This window comes from Haemaphysalis longicornis, unplaced genomic scaffold (assembly GCF_048455015.1).
Source record: "Haemaphysalis longicornis isolate Haplotype H1 unplaced genomic scaffold, Haemaphysalis longicornis Haplotype H1 scaffold_6, whole genome shotgun sequence".
NCBI lineage: Eukaryota > Metazoa > Arthropoda > Arachnida > Ixodida > Ixodidae > Haemaphysalis > Haemaphysalis longicornis.
The window spans coordinates 71,654,113-71,675,280 of NW_027526407.1; the positions used below are offsets into that span (position 1 = coordinate 71,654,113).

General features: G+C 45.6%; 1 protein-coding gene across 2 annotated transcripts in view; it reads right to left on the reverse strand.

Moving 5' to 3' along the window:
* Positions 1 to 12,749: 12,749 nt before the first annotated feature.
* Positions 12,750 to 21,168, reverse strand: part of LOC144141646 (venom metalloproteinase antarease-like TpachMP_B) — a 38,521-nt gene continuing 30,102 nt past the window's right edge. The window contains exons 9-10 of one of the 2 annotated variants that reach the window (XM_077673185.1): positions 17,576 to 17,689; positions 12,750 to 12,879 (exon numbers count right to left, since the gene is read on the reverse strand). In XM_077673185.1, coding sequence (XP_077529311.1) covers positions 12,853 to 12,879; positions 17,576 to 17,689 — 141 coding nt within the window. In that variant the 3' untranslated portion in view covers positions 12,750 to 12,852. Of the gene's footprint in view, positions 12,880 to 17,575; positions 17,690 to 19,225; positions 19,356 to 21,168 lie in introns of those variants that run through there. The other variant, XM_077673184.1, reaches the window with a different exon arrangement.

The window sequence follows — 21,168 nt, forward strand, 5'->3', positions numbered from 1 at the left end:
TTTGAGGAATAAGGCATTACGTATACGAAAAATTCCCTTTTCATAGCTTAATCGGGCACGATTTTCAAGTAAACACTATTTTTGATGACACTACTAGAATGAGAATAACAATAACGTTTATTGTGTGTTTATAAACAGCACACATAGATAAATACACAGAAGGAGGCCCCGTACAACGAGGCTTTAATGGTACCTCGTGTGAGCAAGTACATGCAAAAATTGCAAAAAGATCAGAGCAGCTAGTTTGACAAAAATTAAATACAAGTACAGCAGCGCAAAACCGAACTAAGGGGAATTACAAAATTAAGTGTAGTCAAAAGTGTTCATACCATGCTAAGCTGCTAAACTTGATGCTACAACGTTGATAGTCGCCATCAGTAATTTCAATTAAAATCATGAAAATTCCCTTAACGATCGTCCTTACAGAACGCACGAATTTAGGTTTTTTTCTTTGTTTTCGATGTAAAGCATGTTTATTGTTAATTACGTTGGCAGAAAAACACAATCTTCAGTTGTTAGGAATGGTATCTGCAGATGACATCTTATTTTTCTCCAAAGTTTCATGCATGACTCTTCAGTCAGCAGCTCCTGCATCCAAATTTATCTTTGCTATTGTCACGAAGCCAAGGACACATGGTTCGCGGCACTATTCATGCAAGCGTGGCAAAAATAAATTTTGTTCATGGGTGTAAGAGCTTATAAAACTTGCATACTCTACTACGTATTCCAGCTAAAAAAAATCACGGAAAGACTCAGCGATGTGTTCTACTCCTGATTATTCTACTCGTGTTTTGTTGACTAGTGCTGTTTTCCTTACAAATATATCTGCTTTCATATATTTTCTACTATGTTATTAGAATCTTCAGTTATACAAAGAGCTGCGTAACACATGCAAGCAAAGTACAAACTGCCGTATCAGTGTGCGCACCATGCTGTTGTACCATGAGAGTATGTAGAAGACTACATTTGAGCGGTTTCGTACTGGTTGAACAGGGTTAGGGACAGTGACGAAGGTTTACTTATTTGTTTATTTATTTATTTTTATTTATTTATTTATTTATTTATTTATTTATTTATTTATTTATTTATTTATTTATTTATTTATTTAGACAATACTGCCAGCTCCAGTTAGGCGGATTTGATTTGATTGATTGATTGATTGATTGATTGATTGATTGATTGATTGATTGATTGATTGATTGATTGATTGATTGATTGATTGATTGATTGATTGATTGATTGATTGATTGATTGATTGAGAGGTTTGATGTGTCGGCGCTACACAAGCGATGAGGCGCGCCGTAGTGGAGGGCTCCGGATTAATTTCGACACTTTGGGGATCTTTAGCGTGCGCCGAAATCTCGAACACACGGGCGTTTTCTCTTTTCGCCTAAATCAGAAAAGCGGCCGCCGCGGCCGGTAATTAAAACCGCGTTCTTGGGTTCAGCAACACAACGCCTTTAACCACTGAGCCACCGCGGCGGATCCAGTTAAGAAGCCCTTCTCCGAATGGAACAGCAGCAATCTACAGAAAAAAAGGTAAAAGCTGTAGTTCAACCAACTAGGCGGGATAATGCACACGGAACAACAAACCAATCAATGACTCTTGTCCAGGCGGCAAATAAAAAATAGCCACAAATAACACGAAAGCGTAACATTTATTACAAGTTTTACACACGATATGTCATCAAATCAGGACGCACTGTTGTGAACACTAAGAAACATGAGGCAGAAAATACACGAGGAAGGAAGCGCATCGGATGGCGCTGAACTCGCAACTAATTTTATTTTAAGAAAATCCCATAGACAAATATCATCACCAACACCCCTGGGGTTGCCTACCGACGCTGCAATACTCAGGACATAAACATTGCATAAACATAAACATACATTTGTAATCGTTCAATTTCTAGAGTTTAACGCGTCAAAGCTACACCTTAGCTATCCGGCGCGCCTTATTGGAGGGCTCCGATTAGCTTTTACCAGCTGGGATCCCTAACCTGTGCCAAAACCTCAACATACGGGAGTTCCCGCTTTGCACCTCTATCTCAAAAACAGCCACCGGCACAGCGTAACAAATCCCCGACCTTCAGCTAAGCAGCACGACGCCTTGGCCCATTAGCCACCGCAGCGGGTACTTGTAATTGTCTGCTGCGCTTTTCCTCAAAATGGTTGATGGCAATATGTGTTTGTCGATAAAAATATATTCCTTAGCAAACGGGCATACCAAGACGCCAGTTGCGTTTGCACGTACTCCGTTTTAATATTGTGTATAAAATAAGAGGAAAGACTAAGGACAGCGATGTCCCAGTGACACAGTGGTGTTCTGTTTTAAAAAGATGGCGGCTAGATCAAGATGAAGCAGCTCTTGCGGGAGCTGCCCCCGTGTGATGACGGTCACCGATGGTGATATCGGTGCATCGATGATGATGATAAAGTTTCAACATTGTGTATTTGTCGGATTTTACCTAACTTGAATGAAATCTCCGATCTCCGTTGCACGAAATAGATCAGAGCCCTTACAAGACGTATAACCTCTGTCATTCTCACCTACGCTTCTCAGTGCCAAGTATCGCACAGTGAAGGCAATCAACCAATGTTTTTTTTTTAATAGAGAGTTAGGCGGAAGCCATTCTGATCGAAGAAACACGGGACAACAATAAAACTGACCACGACCATAAAAAAAATATAAACCCAAACACGTATAGGCTCCCGTACCATAGCCTTTTCATGGTGCGCTTCAATTTTTAATTGCTTTCAATTTATTTCAAAAACAAGAAAGCTGGCAATTACACTGCTTTCTGGACCACAGATTTCTTGACAACACCTTCTCTTCTAGAACTCTTCTAGACTGTTCTTTTTATTTCAAAACTTAATGTTTGACGTCACACTGACAAATAAATTTTGTTTATTTCTTAGTTTTAATGTTCTGTTTTGTTTTTCTCCTTCACTGCGTAGCTCTATGACGTACTTCTCGGTGTCGTGTGTCACAGCTTCTACAATACCCATGCGAAGCACAGTTCGGCCTCTTTCTAAAAAAACATTTACTTTTATAAAGGTTCTTTTCCTGCACAGTTGTCGTTCTTTCAAAACAGAAGTGTTAACTGTCTTTGAAAAACACTCTGTCCTCTTTCCCCCAACACTTTTCAAAGCCTAGAGCTCTATCTCTGTCCTTTTGCTTAGGGTACTGCTGCTTTTGCTTGCCAGGCGCCCGTCAAGAGGCCTTAGTTTAAAATGGTAATGACAAAATCATTAACGCTACTCTTACCACGTTAATAATGATATTATTTATTCCAAAATAATGACAGTGTATTATCTGAAATTAATTAACTAGCTGATAACCTGAGGATGAGTGTCTTTTTTTCCACTAGATGCTAAGTGTTTACGAAGACATCTTGGCTCTCTGTGATCATTACGAACAAGGCGGCCAAACTTTTTTTTGTTATTCTTTTGTACCCCCCTCTAACGCCATCAACGCGGCTGAAAAAAATACATCGTTTTCGTGACTACGACAGACGACGACTTCCTCACGACCGCAATCTCCCTAGCAGCACTGAATATGCTCAGACAACCCAACTAATTACTACGTACCCTAACTACGTACCCCCTTCGTTCCCGGCCACGATCCCTAGAGGGGAACGAAGCAGCTCCCACCACTTAGGTCAACCTTCTTCAAGTCCATTCCACTACAGACATACGTTGCAGCACTTGCACATTGCAGAAATAACGCACACCGCGTCACCAACCCCTCTCACGAGAGAAGGGCATCACTATTTAGGCGCGTACAAAGTGTACAACGCCTATTCCCATGTCCCTCATCTGCCCATTAGCTACGCAACGCCCTTCCCCCCCCCCCCCACCCCAATATACTGCTACATGATACAAGCGGCTTCTGCTGCTTTCCCGGCTCCCTGTGCCACCTTGTAGGGGAGTGCCGTAAACCTTAACCCTAACCCCCAATCCTCAATCCTGTATACAAGCAGTGGATGGAACGGGTGACTAGCTCCGATATTTCGGTCGTAGGAAGAGGGCACGTTCCGCCAACTTGATTCAAGTAATCCCATACTGAGGTACCTTTTACGTGGCAGGGCCCTGAAATTAACCTCTTGTCGAAGAAGAATACAGCGTTCACAGTAGGTGAGTGTGATTTCTGTCGTTTATTCACGCTACAAAATATCGATTTCAATTTACTCGCCATATTTTAGTATGTTGCTTTCACCCTACTTCAACGCATCCCTATTCAAACCATTATTCGCTGTTTCTTTAATAAAGCTTCAAGCAATATCGCGGCTTCCTAGTAGGCAGTATTTATTAGGATATTCTTATCGGTATTACTATCACACTAAATTAAGACCACCATCTGTATGTGCTATTTTTGAAGTACAATGTCTTACCTTCTTCTCTGGCCAGTTACGCTTTGGGTTCAACCCTCGCTAACTTGGTTTGTGGTCCTCCCCACCCCTGCCCGTACGAACACCAGTAGGTTCAAAACGCATGTCTATTCTAATGTTAAAACCAATTTTTATTGTTAACCTACTGCGCGCATTTCTGTCTCTCTATAATCAAGTTCCTCTCATTTTCTTAGTATACCGCTTTTTTCTATGATACCGTCATCTAAGCCACGTTTTTCCCATACTCGGCAGAACTTTTCTGTAATAGTCATCATCATCATCATCGCCGTTATTAATTTCCTTCGACTAACGGATGAAGGACAGTCACACATACTCCCTATAGCTCCTATCCCGCTGTACCAAAATACCTTGTTTGCCACAGATATGAGAGGCCATTTTTACACAAGAGCAGTTTAAGCGAAGCGTTATCCGTCCTTCGCACCAAAAAAACGTCGCGCAGCGATGACGTCACATCTACTTGCCTAGCATCCCCTGGCGCAGCTGTGCATAGCTTCTCGCTCGCTTTGCTAGCCTAGGCATGGTTCCGCCGAGCCTCACCGGCGCACGTCAAGCCGTGACGTCACCGCGCAAAACATTACATAAAGGCACTTCCACAGTAGCGTCGTCCAGGCTCGTGCTTGGGCTTGCGCCACGTGAGGAGCTCGCTAAAAAATACCAAGAAAAAATTGGGCCCATCCTCCCGCGAGGGGGACTCGAGATAATGCGTCGCATAGGGGGTGGGTGTATTGAGTTAACGTTTAGTGTTTGGGGAGTTGGTGGTAGTGAATGCGTTGTATAAGCAGCTTCTTGGCGTAGTTTGAATGAGTCAAGGATATAAGGCGCGTTCGTAGCATTTCATTCTGTGTCGGCTTTGTGGCGCAGTGGGAAGAGCTCCATGTACCTCGCGTTCCGCCCACAGGTAGTGAATGCGTTGTATCAGCAGCTTCTTGACGTAGTATGAATGAGTCAAGGATATAAGGCGCGTTCGTAGCATTTCATTCTGTGTCGGCTTTGTGGCGCAGTGGGTAGAGCACCCTTTACCTTGCGTTCCGCCCGTAGGGTCGTGGGATCGAAACCAGGCGCCGATAAGTATTATTTTTTTATATAGTGTAGGGGGAGGGGTGTGGACCTGTTGTTGAGAGCGAGGAGGGTAGCGTGATGCGGGAGAAGAGGAGTGGGGGAGAGGGCGCACCTGCGCGCTGAGCTGTTGCGGACGGACGGCGGACGCTACATGTGAGTTAAAGAAATCCTCTGCATTTAAAATACCGAGTGCAGGTGAGCGTGCGCCTCGGAAGGTGGGCCAGGCGTCGGCCAGCTCAACCTTTGAGAACACTCCGGCCAGCGTTCGTGGCGTCATCTCTGCCGTTCGGCTCTCCTTTGCAGTTCACGTGTGTTCACGCCTGAAGTGGGGAGCGCAGACGCCGAGTTCGCGTTACAGATGCCGAGTTCGCGAAGGTGCGTGCCGCAGCTTCTAGCGCGTGCTAACCCGGCACACCTTAGGAGAGATATGAAAGGCTGCGCACAAAATGATGCGGGCCTGCCAGTCACGGAGAACTTTCACCGGCAAGTTCAGATATCGATGTGAGGAGGAACAGCCGGGTCCCCGTATAAGGGAGACGGGCCGCCTGCTCTGCTGTTTCTCCAGCCTTGCGCCACTAGGGCGAGCTGCGCCAATTTTTTTTTAATGTACACGGCGAGCCATATGGATTAAGCGCCAGTTAATAGCTTTGGACTCCCTGTCGTACCAGGTTCCCTCGAAGCATGTATCGTGATTAGATGCTTTCTGTAATTTCTTCGTAATATTCTTATTCAATTTATCCTTAATTTTGGGCTTCCATTGCCCATATTTAAACCCAATGCAACACTGATTCTTCTGTTCGGCATCCTTATCACTCCATACTGGTTTTTACATCTATGCAAAGAACTGGCTGGCTGACTGGCTGGCTGGCTGGCTGGCTGGATGGCTGGATGGCTGGCTGGCTGGCTCACTTGCTTGCTTACTTACTCACTTATAAACACCCAAATGCATACTTAAATTTCTGACGTATACGTTACTTGTCTGGCAGAGATGTTCAATAACGTGGCATTTTTTAAGTAGCACACAGGAAATATTTTCATAACTGAAATGTTTTTTCCGCAGATTCATGATGGCGTCTAGCCCCTTGACTTATCAAAATGCTTTCTGCTGAATCTGGTAGCCCATAAAATGACCCAAAACGTAACTTAAGAGCCTGTCACACCATACCGCGGACCTAGAAATTCACATTTTTTTATTTATTCCCTCCAAACATTTTTTAACTCACCATATCTTCAGTACCAGTTGAATTGCTGGAGGCTAACAAGTGTGACCCATAGTACATATTCTCGTTTAGTCTCGACTCCAGCTAATTTCCTTGCGTATTGCATGTTGCACATACCTATTGCTTTCTTTTTCTTGAGCTTGCAGTCGCCGCGAATAATAAGCGCGCATGCACAACGTGCCTATCTGCAGCGCGATAGACAAGTACGCATGCCAAGGAGAATATTTCAGTACCGACCGCATCAGATAATGCGGCCAGAAAATAGTTCAAGGGCTAGGTATTGTTACTGCTTTGAAGATGGTAGCGCTCTGTAGAAAACTTTCCCAAAAATACGTTGCCACCAGGGCCAGCTATGTCGTTCTTCTTTTAAATGCAGAGCATTTCTTTAACTCACGATGTCACCCGTTCCAGTTCTCCGTCGTAGTCCGCACCCCTCCCCCTACACTATATAAAAAAATAATACTTACCGGCGCCTCGTTTCGATCCCACGACCCTGATGGCGGAACGCAAGGTACATGGTGCTCTACCCACTGCGCCACAAAGCCGACACAGAATGGAGGGCTACGAACGCGCCTTATATCCTTGAGTCATTCAAACTATGTCAAGAAGCTGCTGATACAACGCATTCACTACCTGTGGGCGGAACGCGAGGTACATGGTGCTCTTCCCACTGCGCCACAATAATCATACCCACCTGCTAATAAATGATGTCACGTGACCACGTAATTATGTATCCTCATTTAATTAAATACAGCAACTAACAGCAACAAGTGCAACCACATTAACGTAGCGCAAACTACTTAACGTCGTGCGCCCCCGGAAATGCTCTGCATTTGATCGTGCCCCTCGCGAGGGGGATGTTTTTTTGCTTTTCTCGTTAAAGCCCTTCTGTGAAATGCGTAATCAACACAGGCAACGTCCGTAATAGGAACGTTTGGCCGGGTTCAGACTGTTGCCGCAGCAGTCGTAACCACTTTAAAGAATGACTTCATATTACGTCTCAGCCAACGGAGCTGCCTGACAGGCCGTTTTTTTAAGTATATAGATCACGATATGGCTTTTTCGTCGGTAATCTGAACACAGCCTTCTACACGTGATTGCCAAATTTGCGCACTCGTTTGCCCCCGTTGTGACGTTAGAATGCCGCACTGACTACGAAATATTAGAAGACCACTTCCTGGAAGCTCTTGCATATGCACAAGTTCTATCACGCCTGGGAAATACATCTCCTGAACCCTCCTTGTTATCTAAGGTTTGTATCACCAAAGTTTATCGGGAATTTTTACCGCCCCCTCCGGTCACATCAAGCGGCTCTCCTGGAAGCAGGGATGTGAGCGACAAAGCTTATCAGAAAAAAGGGGGAGTCAGTAAAAAAACAGACACGAGGGGCACCATGTTAAACATGCATTTTGTCTTTATTCGGCGCCAATTTCCAAACACTTTCCAGAATACTCGCCGTGTTGCGATTGCTCCAGTCGGTCCCACTCCGCCTCGGATGACGTGCACTGCCACGCACGACTTGTCTAAAAAGAAATAAAAGAGTACAGGGCAGGGAAATGTCAATCACTGTCACAGAATGACGTCGACAAAAGTAACGAGGCCGAGTTTTGACATGTTTCTCAGAGTTCACTAGTTCTGTCGAGCAAAGCGCGGTCAGAGTGAACACCTTTCCGCGCGTAAAACTCATTTGCAGTAACCACGCAACCTTCTTTTATTATACCTACCAATGTTAATAAAAGTTACCGTGCGCTCCATTTGGTATTACGAACTGCTATTAAATCACATATTTTTTCAATCCCGTTTTAAGTGGAGACCGTCCCGCCACACTCCACAAGCAAAATTCAGATTGATTGATTGATTGATTGATTGATTGATTGATTGATTGATTGATTGATTGATTGATTGATTGATTGATTGATTGATTGATTGATTGATTGATTGATTGATTGATTGATTGATTGATTGATTGAAAAACTACAGAAAGGCTTTCATGGTGCAACATTCGTGGGTTACAAGTTTATCTGACCAGCAGTGGACCTTTCGTGATCGCGCCATAGGCTATGCCACGGGTGAACGATGTGTTTATAACCTGCCGCGAAAGTTAAAAAGGGCACTTTTCGTACAACTAACGCCATCTGGCGTATTTATTGACAACTCATTTTTCCATTTTAATATTGTTTGTTTCCAGTTCACGAGCGTAGACGTCGTAGGGAGTTAAATTTCAACTCCAGGTAGCGGCGAGTTCAACTGAAATAGCGTGCGGTTTTACTGCACGCTCCGCACAGGCGTACACCTCTTTCAAAGAGTTTCGCCGCTGCTGCTAACTGATTTTTTTTACTCCACCAGCAGTGATGACTCCGGCAACGATGTGGATTTGTCAGATTGTAGTTCTGATGAATACGTTCCCATTAAACGGCCCCAGACTTCCAGAGGTGCTGGCTGGTGAGGTTCGTTTTTTACTTCGCGCCGTATTTAAAAATAAAACCTGCTTGCTATACGATGACTCCGGTTTCCCTTTTGATGTGGTGTGTCTGGACAACTTGTGGCGGGATATTTAAGAGTTTTAGCTGACCGTTTTTGACCGTCTGCTCCGGTACCCGCGACCCGCTCAGCGCAACCGGGGCCAATGACGTTCGCGCCCAAGCGCGCCACGCATGCGCAATGGCGCTCCCGCTTTATCGGACCGGAGCGGACCGTGAAAAACGGTCAGCTAAAACTCGCTATTTTCGCAAATGCACAGCACCGTATTTCCTTATCACTTTCAAGATAGCCTGGCAGTCGTGTTAGATTAGCGCTGCGAAGCTACGCGCGCAGCTTCCCAAGAGCGCTGGATTTTTGTTTTCTTGCTTTTTACCACTGAAGTGATAATGATTTTGTGTCCAAACGCAGGCAGGTATGCTTGGTTGCGTATTTTAGCGAGACCTATTTACTCCGGAGTTGCTTCACGCAGTGGCACACCCATCAAGGCCGATAGGTTGGTGGGCCCGCAAAAATAAGAACTTGGTGTACAGGGCCGTCCGCTCTTGGTGCGAACACGGCGCAGCGTGGCCGTGCTCCCCGGTGCGCCAGCGCGCGAAACGCGGTCGCACATCAAAGCTAAGTCGCGCAGGCAGACAGGGGCTTGGAGGTGGGGCTTCGGTCGTCGCTAGCGCGCGAAAGCGCCGCAGTTGCTGTGCTGTGAAGCACGCCGAACTCTAGGCATGCTCGTAGCGTCTCAGCGCGCCGCGACCATTTTGCGGGAAAGCGCACTTTCCTCACTGAGACGCGTTGTGTAGTCTCCGCGTACGACAACTGAGCGCTTCCTCTTTTCGGTGCCACGATCCCAGTTATATGCATGTATTGTTGCAAAGAATTCATGACTGGCTTGGTTTGGGCTCAGGGTTTAACGTCGCAGAACGACTCTGGCTATGAAGACGCTATAGAAGAGCGCTCCGGATAGTCACCCGAGGCTCCTTAACGTGCACTGATACTGCTCAGCAAACGCTCGTTTTTGCATTTCGCCTGTATTAAAAACCGGCACCTGCTACTGGGATCGAACATAGGTCTCCCGGCTCAGTTGCGCCAAGCACCGCAACCACTGTGCCACCGCGGCGGGCCATTCTCAAAAATTCACTGCACCCTCGAAGTAAAGAGGGCCACGTAGCAAAGCTTTATTTTCTGCGTGTTCTCTCTAAAGCAGACGGCCGGGATATGGCGCCCGGTTCGCTTTTTTAATAGAAGTGTTCACATGCCCAATCTAGGTCGAAGGCGCTCGCAGATTGCTCGATTCGACTTCGAATATGATCAAAGAACTCGTGAAAATCGGCAATAGATGTCTTATATACAATCAAAATATTTAGAGTCCACAATGGAAGTGTTTGCTTATATGTAAGCCATTGCATGCAATTTTAAGCACATTCAAAACATATAGGACATGCTGATGATTTTCCTGTTCGTTGCGTTTGGCTAAGCTATGCGCTTGGGAATGGTAAAGAGAAGAATGCTGAAGTTATGGCGCTCAAGAACAGAGAAGCTGTTCCACAATTATGGGACATGGAATTGGTTACAAAGACACGTAGCAGGTGGGAACAAAGGGCAGGGCCGCTGTCTCCCAATAATAAGCCAGGTAGGCAGCGCAAACAATTATATATGCATTATAAACACAGCAGGCTACTGTGGATTCAGGACTCTGCCGGAGAGTAGGACGCTCGCTGGGCGACTCCTTGAACCGTCTCGACGATTAACAATATTCATGTATATAAGGAAAGCCAACAGACATCGAGACCAAAGTCACGGTATCGAAACCCAGCTGCTGTAGCCAAAATTCCATGGAAGCGGAATGCACGGCACCCTCGTGCGGCGTAATGCCAGTGCACATTAAATACTTGTGGCCCAAATTATAAGAAGCCCTTCTCTGCAGCATCACTCATTTAACCAAATCAAGCCAGTCCTGAAATGTTTCCAACATTACATGCTTTTGACCGGAATCATGGAACTGAAAGAGGAAGCGCTCAGTTGTCGTCAGCAGAAACTGACCAACGCTCCGCCATGAGCGAAGTGCGCTGCCCCGCAACGCGGTCGCGGCGCGCTATTACGCTATAAGCATGCCGAGAGTTGTACGGGCTTGAAGCACCGCCCGCTAGCGTGTGTGCGCCTACGCCACATAGCTTCGATGCGTGGCCGCGGCTTGAGCGCTGGCGCTCCGCGGAGCACGGCCACGCTGCGCCGTGTTCGCACCAAAAGTGGACGGCCCTGTACGTCGTTGCCGTATATATGTAACGATAGCCTGGGAATATCTAACAACTTTTAGATGCAACGCATCTCATGCTCGCCCCTCTGTCCTTCCTGCGTCTGTCCGGCGTTGTCCGCACAGCTGCGCCTCTCCTCCTCTCCTCTCTCCGATAGTGAACACTCTCTCCCAAACAGCTGCGGGTTGGCGCAGCGCGCTCTCACTCCGTTGCTAGGCGCCGCTGGGTGGCGCTGCGTTCGGCGCTGCGCGCATGGCGCATGTGTAGTACTCTCTCTCTCCGCGCTCTCCTCTCCTTCGGGCGCTGTGAATATAAAGCGGCATGCCGCGCTCTGACGGTCTCAGTCGACAGTCGTCCGCATTACGCTAGCACTCTCTCGCAGTACTCTACGATTGCTTGATGCAATCGTCGCGCCCCTAACTGTGTACTTTACGGACCACAAGGCACTCATTCTCGTCTGCAATAAAGACCGTACCTGAGCATACGTGTACTGCATGTGCATTCCATGGTGAAAATGGAAAATTACGCCCACCTCCCCTTCGCGTGAGAATCCCTGCTATAAGCGTAATCAATACGATGGAAAACTCCAATGGAACCCCCTATGAGATGCGTTGCATCACACCAGGGTTCCCGCGAGGGGAGGTGGGAGTAATTTTATGTCTTAGAATTCTTAAAATAATTTTTAGGCTGAGTACAATCGCCTTATGTACTGTGTGTATATTTTTGGTGCATATCATTCTGTTTATTTGACCAATAAGCAGTAAACAATTGTACCTCTCATATAACTTCTGTTATGGGTTTCTTGCAATGAACAATCTATGAGCTACAATTGCATACATACAATACTAAATCTGTCGAGTAGATCAAAAGAAAGAAAATATTACGTGTGAGCCCTCAAAATCAGCCGGTTTTCCTCGGTCACGAAAGAGTCAACTTGTGCGAAAACACTTCTGTGAGAGTTAAGGAACGTAAAACTAATGTTCTCCGCGTGATTATCAAACTTAGGTGTTCGCTTACAGCATTCTTGGCGTTACTGTGCCGCCCGAACACGATGAAATAAGACACCACCTACCGGAATTTCTTGCATATCAGAGATTTAGGGCACAATTTTATAACGCTGAATATCAGACAACTAGGTTTCTACAACGCCTGATATATGGATATTCGCAGCATGCCTTGTTATCTATGTACACATCGCTGACGTTTTTTGGGACGCTTCACCACCCATTGTAAGTCACAAAAAGCGGCAGGACTCAAAACAGAGGTGTGAACTGAAAAGCTCACTAGAAATGAGCGGAACTCGTAACAAAACAAACACGAGCGACAGCATGTGCGCATTCCTTAATTTCGACTTTATTTTGGTGCCAATTCCAAGCGCACTCCAGAACACCCGCCTTGTCACGATGGCTGTGGTCAGTTCCATTTCTCCTTGGATCACGCGCACTTCCAGGCCCGACATGTCTAAACAGAAATAGAAGAGTGCAGGGCAGGGAAATGTCAATGACTGTTAAGGAATGACGTCCACAAAAGCAGTGAAGGCGAGTTTGGAAACGTTTGGAAAAGACTTCACAAGTTCTGTCGAGCAAAGCGCGTTCAGGGCGAGCACATTTTCGTATCTGCAGTATCTATGCAACCTTGGTTTTATTATTCACATGAATGGGAATAAAAGTTGCAGTGCACGCCACTGCAGCTGCAACTTCCATTAGGGCACATCTTTTTCAATGCGGTTTTAAGACAGAACGTCTAGTCATACTCCCAAAACAAAATTCAAATTGATTGATTGATTGATTGATTGATTGATTGATTGATTGATTGATTGATTGATTGATTGATTGATTGATTGATTGATTGATTGATTGATTGATTGATTGATTGATTGATTGATTGATTGATTGATTGATTGGAAGGTTACAATCGGGCTTTGACGTGGGCAGCAGTCACAGGTAAGAGGTTTAATTCACCAACAGTGAGTGTTAACCTTTACCAATATCCCGCACACATCATCGAAGTTTTTTACTCTTACCTCCATGAGAAATACAGCCCCTCCGCAGGAAAAACCACACCGGCTTTGTGCCTCTGTTAGCAATGTATTGGCTACTACGCAGCGGAGTATAACGCATGTTCATACATTTCAATTCACCTTCTCTGAACAGAGCGGGACAATCCATTCTTATCAATCACGTCGAGACCAAAGTGACGAGGGGAGCGCGGTGCGACCTACGTGCCTGGTCAAAATAGTTGCCACTCATTGGCCTTTCTATTCCGTGTATAAGTTTCAATGCGAATGGAATCCTCACCACATCGCACGTATTGATACGCTGTACAAACTAGCCCATATCCGTCTGCGATACATCTGGTAGTCACACTGGAGTGTTCTTAACAAAACAGTTGTTTCTACATTGCACCTAGGCGTCCGCGTGGACTATCCAGATGGTCAGAGATATTAGTTTGCAAGCTATAAGCGCTCTACAGTAGATTTCGCAAACTTACAATAACAACGAGGATATAAATGTCACCCTATGCTTTTGGTTTCTAGTTCTTCGGAACGCAAAAAATATTACGGAAAGACTCCAGTCCCTAGTATGTTTCATTTTGGGTGCTGCCTATATTAACAGATAATTCACATTGGTTAGAAAGCGTTTAAACCGAACGTGTTTTAATTCCCATAATAACAATTTAGATTGGAAATCAGAAACTCTACCTGAAACTAAATTTAATAAAAAAAACAGCCTCACTACATTAATTTTTATGTGTGAACCCATTAGGCGTGGTTTTGTTCGCTTCAGGAAGGCTAAAGAAAGGCTATAAAATTCGTTCGATGTAAAGCCTAACTATTATCCCGGCGGAAGTGATACAGGACAGGCCCAATTTTAATATGTCTGATTTTTCTGTTGGCACCAAATGACGCAGAACTATAGGTGAGAGTTTTAGTCGTCGTATAATCAATGCAGTCATTTTGGATCTGCGATAGAAGAATTTTGTGCTGCTTACTTGTTTGCACCTTTACCCAGTCTTTCGCCTGCCATTTTTATCTGCCAAAAACATCATGTACTCTAAACGTGAAACGGTATTACATTTAGACGTAAATGTAATTTAGACGATTCAGTTTTGTTAAAGGGACCCTGCAACACTTTTGATAAGCGCTTTCACTCTTTCCTTCGAAAGCTGCAGTTATCGCCACCACAGAGCGGCACTGCGTTATTTGCTTGTCGCACCAGACACGCCTTCCATGTCTGCTTTGTTTTTGTGGATTTTTTAAGTTGCTGTCGAAAAGCGTTCATTGCTGCAACTGAAGGAAAACCGGCCAACAGCCGCTACATGGCCTCAGTGACGTAATTCGGGCCGTCAAAGAACGCCAAAACCGCGAAAGAGAGAAAAATCTTTTGAGCGAGTATCCAAATTATCTGACGGGCATGCGGCAGAAATTTTTGGCTGAGGTATTTTGCGACTCCACAATCTAAATACTGGGCTGGTTGTGTGAGTACGTTCTGCAAGAATTTAGGATTTCAAAAAAAAAGTTGGAAAAAGAGTTGCAGGGTCCCTTTAAGTTAGTGAAATAGAGCCATTGCTGCGTTTCCTGAAGACTGCTGTGGTGCTTCTTCACCAAGTCCCTTGAGGCTCACGAACCCGTTTCAACGAAAGGGCATCTTTCAACGTATACCCCAAAAACCGAAGAGTAAACGAAGTCCCCAAAGGAACCTTCAAAATATGAAATAACAAAATAACAAGAAAGGCGAAAAACCGTGTAACGGATTTTCCACAAAAAGGAAGATTTGGCGGAAGCTCCACCTTTAATCGTTATAATAGCGCAAATGGAGATAATTGGTCGGACAGAACATTGAGAAACAAAAAATACAAAAAATAGAAAATAAATTGAATTTTAATGCAAATGATCTGACTAAAGCAAAAGTATGCATCTTATGCACCTCCACCAAAAACCGAAGAATGAAAAAAAAATGTCCGCAGAAGAACTTTCGAAATACGAATAAAAAAAAGCTTAAACGGACCAAATCTGCAGTACGCCTTGTCTCTTGGGCAAAAAGACGTAATAATCCAAGTAAAGGCGCTTCGTCGCTATGATGACATACATTTAAATAATTGAGAAAAGAAACAAAATAAAGCTTAAAAAGAATGGAATAATACAACGTCTTTCCCTACTCATACCCATATTTGGCTGTGAAGAACTCACACTCTAAGCGGCCTAAGAATGGTACGCAATACTAGACAATTCTCTGCATTTCTGTAGATTTTTACACTGGTCTATCTAGTAATAAAGATAATTACGTTCGTCCGCCTGTCCTAGGGCGGGTATATAGACATGTTCAATTTCTCAATAAACTATTTCTTAGTCTACCCTCGTCCTGTCGCTTCTATTTTACTGTTCCTTTCGTGCACGCAGTTTTACATCTAACTGTGGAGGATCAACTAGCCGAACATCACTCTTTACTGACCCACTTGTAATGCCCCGAAAGGGCCCTTGAGATATAGATGGTATTCACATAAACGTTTGGTGCACGATTATTACTCTTGCAAAACTGAAAAACCCCAAGATTGTGCCCGCCATGTCTGCGCACCTGTCCACATCTCGCAGGATAAGTACAGGCCCCGGCATCCGTCGTTTGCCCGGTTAACACCAGATTCTCGTTCGCGGCGTCCACCGATTTGAATAATCGCCGTGGCATCGTCTGGTGATGCTCTACTTTCCCTTGAGAGCTCCGCATCAGCGCCGGAGAATGGAGCGGCGGTTGCAGAAGATACCGGCACATCCCACGAAATGCCTACGCTGCACAGCGGTCGCCCGCGAACACGGATATCGGCCCCGTTGCTCCCGCACCTTGGCCACCGCAGAATTATTCCGTAAAATCAGAATAAAGCTTCTGGAGAATCATGAAGGCGTTAACAGCGCACAAAGACGACAACACACAAGGAAGAGAAGGCAGGATAAGCGCTGATTCCGCCATGAAAGACATAAACAAAGACACATCCAATGACAAGGCCCAACATATATAACGTAAACACTTATCTCGCGTCTTTTCTACGCTCGTTGCTCCAGATACTGTTTTTCTTTTTCTCATAGCGCAACAGATAGCATGCTGACGCAGTTTTCATCATGATGGTCTATCTCAAGTGCTTCGATAACCTCTCGCGTATGCTTGTCCTTTTCTGTGTCAGTGCTTGTCCTGTCTTCTCTTCCTTGTGCGTCGTCATCTTTGTGCGCTGCTAACCCCTTCATGATGCCCTACCAACTAGCCCAGCAATGCACCCTCGTGAACTCCTAAAGAAATTGTGACCTGTCACGCACCCGCTGGTCGAGATGAAACGGCAGCACAGCAGTGAGTGTATTGTTAGCTGGGAGAGAAGTGACATCTATCAGCAAGTGGGCGAAGGAGAAGGCGCTCCCAGATAGTTCAGAAATCTAGCCGATATCAAAACACGGCAGCTGGCAATCAGCTGGTCTGCGCCCACGAAGGAGGAGAGTTACAACTTTTATTGTTTCGAAAACTCTTGTGGGTGGAGCCCTCATATCAGGGCGCCATTGGAGCAACCCGCCGTCTCGACCATTCGACCAGCTGCAGGTGTCTGCTGGGGAAGGGCTAGCGAGTTCTCTCTCCCACTGATCTCTGGAGAGGTTTAGGATAGCGTGAGGAAAGGGTGTACTGTTCTTTCCTCTTCTAATGGTGCTCGGCTGACCAAATCTCGAGCGAAGGCGTGCTTCACCTGTTTCCGCAGAGAGAAGAGTGAGCTGGGGTTCAGATTATTCTTATGTTTATCCGAGATGGGAGTTGAACGATGATGCCGAGAGCACTCGTAGAAATTCTTCCTGCCGCATAATTTCTGTATGCCGCTTGGCAGTCCGTGATGATGGCTGATGCGACGACTTCACTCGTGTCTTGCGGCAGGTAGACTGTATGATGTTCCCCAAAAAGTATGTACTTGACGTCGAGATAAAGCTTTTGAGCTCGGTGAGACACAATACTGCTACTGCTGCTGCCCGAACAAACGCTGCTCATTGTCCGTGCATACGACGTCGCCATAGCAACGAGGACGCGCAAGCACCGGAATGGCGGCGTACACGCGTGGTTGCCGGCATGCGCGACGCTGGTGTATACAAATCTATATTAAATAAACAAACAAGCAAACAAGTAAATGAACTTGCCTTGTATTCGCCACAGGACATGCCATCCAAATTGTCCACCGTCTGGCATACCTTTGTGCCTGTGTGTTTTTGATAGCAACAATACATTTGGCACTTGCTGTTCAGTTTGGGAGTCTGTGAAAATAGAGAATAATGTGAATCAAGCACGCATAATATTCCTGCAATGATGGCACCAATATTTTTTTTTAATTAGCGTACCCAACAGCGGGTAATAGGAGTAGTGCGGGTAAAGGGTTTTACACATCGCAAAAATTGACTCTCCTGTGAGAAAGCCGGAAGTGACTCCACGGTGACTCTAACGGAGGCTGAAACAGAAGTGCCGAAGCAGGATGAAATGAGAAAACAATAAAAACCTGCGAATTAAAGTGCGGGACACCGATCTCATTGCTTCCCGATCCCACCAGTCATAGAGTCCCTCAAATGTGCACCTCACCCATTGGAAATACGGACGACACACGCACGCACCCTGTGAAGCAGAGTCATGATTCATGATGGTACATAACACATTACTGGATGAAACATGACGGGGCGGGGTGGTGGCATAAGGGTGGATTCACAAGCACGCAAACACATGACCTCCATTAAAGGGTTACTGACACCAAATTTCGGCGTTCATATTATTGCACAGTTCGCTTCCTTTACTCAACAGAATACCCTGGTTAAAATATGAGCGGCCTGCGACGCGAAGAACATACTTTAATTTGATCTCATTTATCGCGCCGACGTAAGAGCATGCGGAGCGGCACTCGGCAAATGGACATCAGCATAACCTCATGACGTGGTAGCCAAAAGAAGTGACGCGGACAGCGCTCGTCAAAATCTCGGGACGTCACTTTTCGTGCTGGGCCCGCGAGCGGGTACTGGGCGCCGGCGCATTCGCAAACGGGTTCACGTAGCCCGAGTTACATGCGTAACCGCTGCCCAGAAAGGCACTGCTGGCAAAAATTAAGTTCCACACACGGGAAAGTAAGCTATAATATATCCCGGAATCGTAATAGTAGTCGCCGTGAGGATTTTTATAAAAAGCGGTCATTGAATTTCCGCCGCAATAGTAGGCCATGCACCTTCAGGCAGCTCAACTGTACAGCTCCGCACTCTTAGCCAAAAATGACTAACGGGGCATCGGTGTTAGTCCTTTTGGGGTCTAAATGCGTTGCCACTAGAATTAGTCCTTTTTGGGACTAACGGCAAGGGTACCAACTGTTGGTCCCTTGCAGATCAACTGTTAGTCCACCCTGTTAGTCCACTGGAGACCAACCGTTGGTCTTCTGAGTATCAATTGTTAATCTTTCCCATTACTCCCCCTAGACCAATTGATGCTTTCAAGAGTTCATTCCTGCAAATGCTCCCCTCTGGATTAACCGTGCATACTAAAAGACATAGTGCTGGCTCGTGCAAATACTCCATGAGTGACTGTCGTTCCATTAGACCGACAATTCAGAAGGCACGAGTAAACACAAGAGGCCAGAAACAGTGTTTCTTGGCCACTTGAAATATTCACGACAAAGAAAATGTCACTTTCAAGCTTTTATTGCAACACTGTGTCAGCAACATACACAACACAAGTAAACCGTACTCTACTCTTAATGTTGGAGTCGCTATTTAAAGGCCCGTTAGGCACACCTTGTCAAGGCGATGCGCCCAGCATTGGGCTATTCCGGGTGTTCATGGCTGCTGTACGTGGCGCAAGCGCACAGCACTTCTACGAGGTACTTGTCCGTTGAGAGGAGACAGCCGTCCTCCGTGCCGCTGTCGGCAATGGGCGAATGTCGTCCCGCTCCTGCAGGAAAGAAATTGGGCAACAAAACAAGTGTTATTCGTGGTAGGACGCAAAACTGAGAAAAACAGTTTCCAGCAGCCCTAACAAGCATCCATAAAAAAACCCCAAAAATAAAAAAGATAGAAGCAAAATCAACGCTTTATGCAGTGCAGCCAAACGTGGCCTGTTAAGTGCACTCAGTACAAGACTACGGATTAATTAAGACCATGGCCACGGTCGTTAACATGCGAAACTCAGACTGTGTTGTTTTTCTGACTCCAGCAGAAAAGACGCCGCTCAAACCAGCAATAGGACCTGGGGACTCATGCTCCCTAACTCAACGCGTTGGACCACTAAACAACTAGCACGAAACAAGGGCCCCTTCCCTCGCTTTGACGAGCCATGTAAGGAAAGATACACTTCCTGTCAGCACCAGCTCTAAATCAAAATGGTTTGACTGCAATCAAAAATAAAAAAAACAAGAAGAAATATTCAATTATTGTAGGAAACCTGCTTTCCTGCGCTTATGGTGCGGGTTTGTAGAACAAGGTCATTATTTATTTCTGGCTGTGGTGTCGAACAGTGCGTTTTTATTTCAAAAATGTAATAAGACCCAAATTTTCTTAATTTTTAACAAATTTAACAATGTTCAACTCAGGCGAAACAAACAAAAGAGCGTCTCCTCAGCTTGCTGCATGGGGAGTGGCTATGGCTGCACGTTTTTATTTCCTCTCTGCAGACAGTTCACACTTCACAGTGAGTTCGGATGTGCACACAAAAAAGGCGTCCAAAGGACAGGGGCAAAAATGTTTGAGGCTGACCGCGCTGCGAGCGCTTGGCTGCCAGTGAGGGAGCAACGAAAAATAAAAAAAAGTAAAGGAAGCTTTCGGCCATGTAGATTAGTCACGCGAGCGTGCGCCTGCTACTGTGAGATTCATGTGAAAGGTGCGGGTGACGGGTGGATGCGGGAAGGACTGCAGGACGAGTATGTTTTGTTCACGAGTTCCCCGAAATCCAAACATTTTGGGTGGGTGGGGGGAAGTGGGGGGGAGAGGGGGAGGGGGGCGCCTTAGTGCAATTTTAGGTTCGCCGTTGCGGTCAGTTGGAGGGAAAAGGGGCCATCAGAAAGCACTATTCTAAAAAAAAACTCGCCGTGAGGTACAGAAACATACTACGGTTCTGTTAGAGGGCTTTTTATTACGGCGGTCAGACCGCGCCTTCGAAGAAAGCTTCATGTTGACGTTCTGCTGTGGTGCGGCAGATTACAAGTCAGGGTTCCGCAAAATATGGAGAAAAATGCCGTATTCAGCCAATTTAGATCAGATTGTAACCGTTATTATCTAGTTTTATTCTGGACGTAGTTGCAGTTACGAGGGTGCAACTATTTGTGCCCTACTCAGCCTGAGGGTGTATCGCGTCCCTTGCAGATTCGGCGTTTTGCCAAACGTTTTGTAATTTTCTGCTTAAAATATCACGTTTTCATTTAACATTAAATATGTCTGCGAGTAATTCTTGTATCCTAACAGCACCATATTGTTATTTTAGTGTTCGTGTGTTCGCCTAAAAAGTTAGAGCCCTTCTAGAGTCTCGACCACATGTTAACCACGCTTTAACATTTCTGGCTACAAATTTATTAAAACTGCTATTTCAAAAGAAAGAAAAGTTAGCGGTTAGGTTGCTTTTTGTACGCTGCTTCTGCTGGGGTGGTTATCAATGCGGTTGGGCCGCTCATTTGAAGAAAAATTGCGTTTTTACTATTTTAGGGTTAAGTAAAAAGTTAGGTAAATATTGACCGCAATAAATAAAAATTAGGTCGTTGTCGGCAGTAACGGCA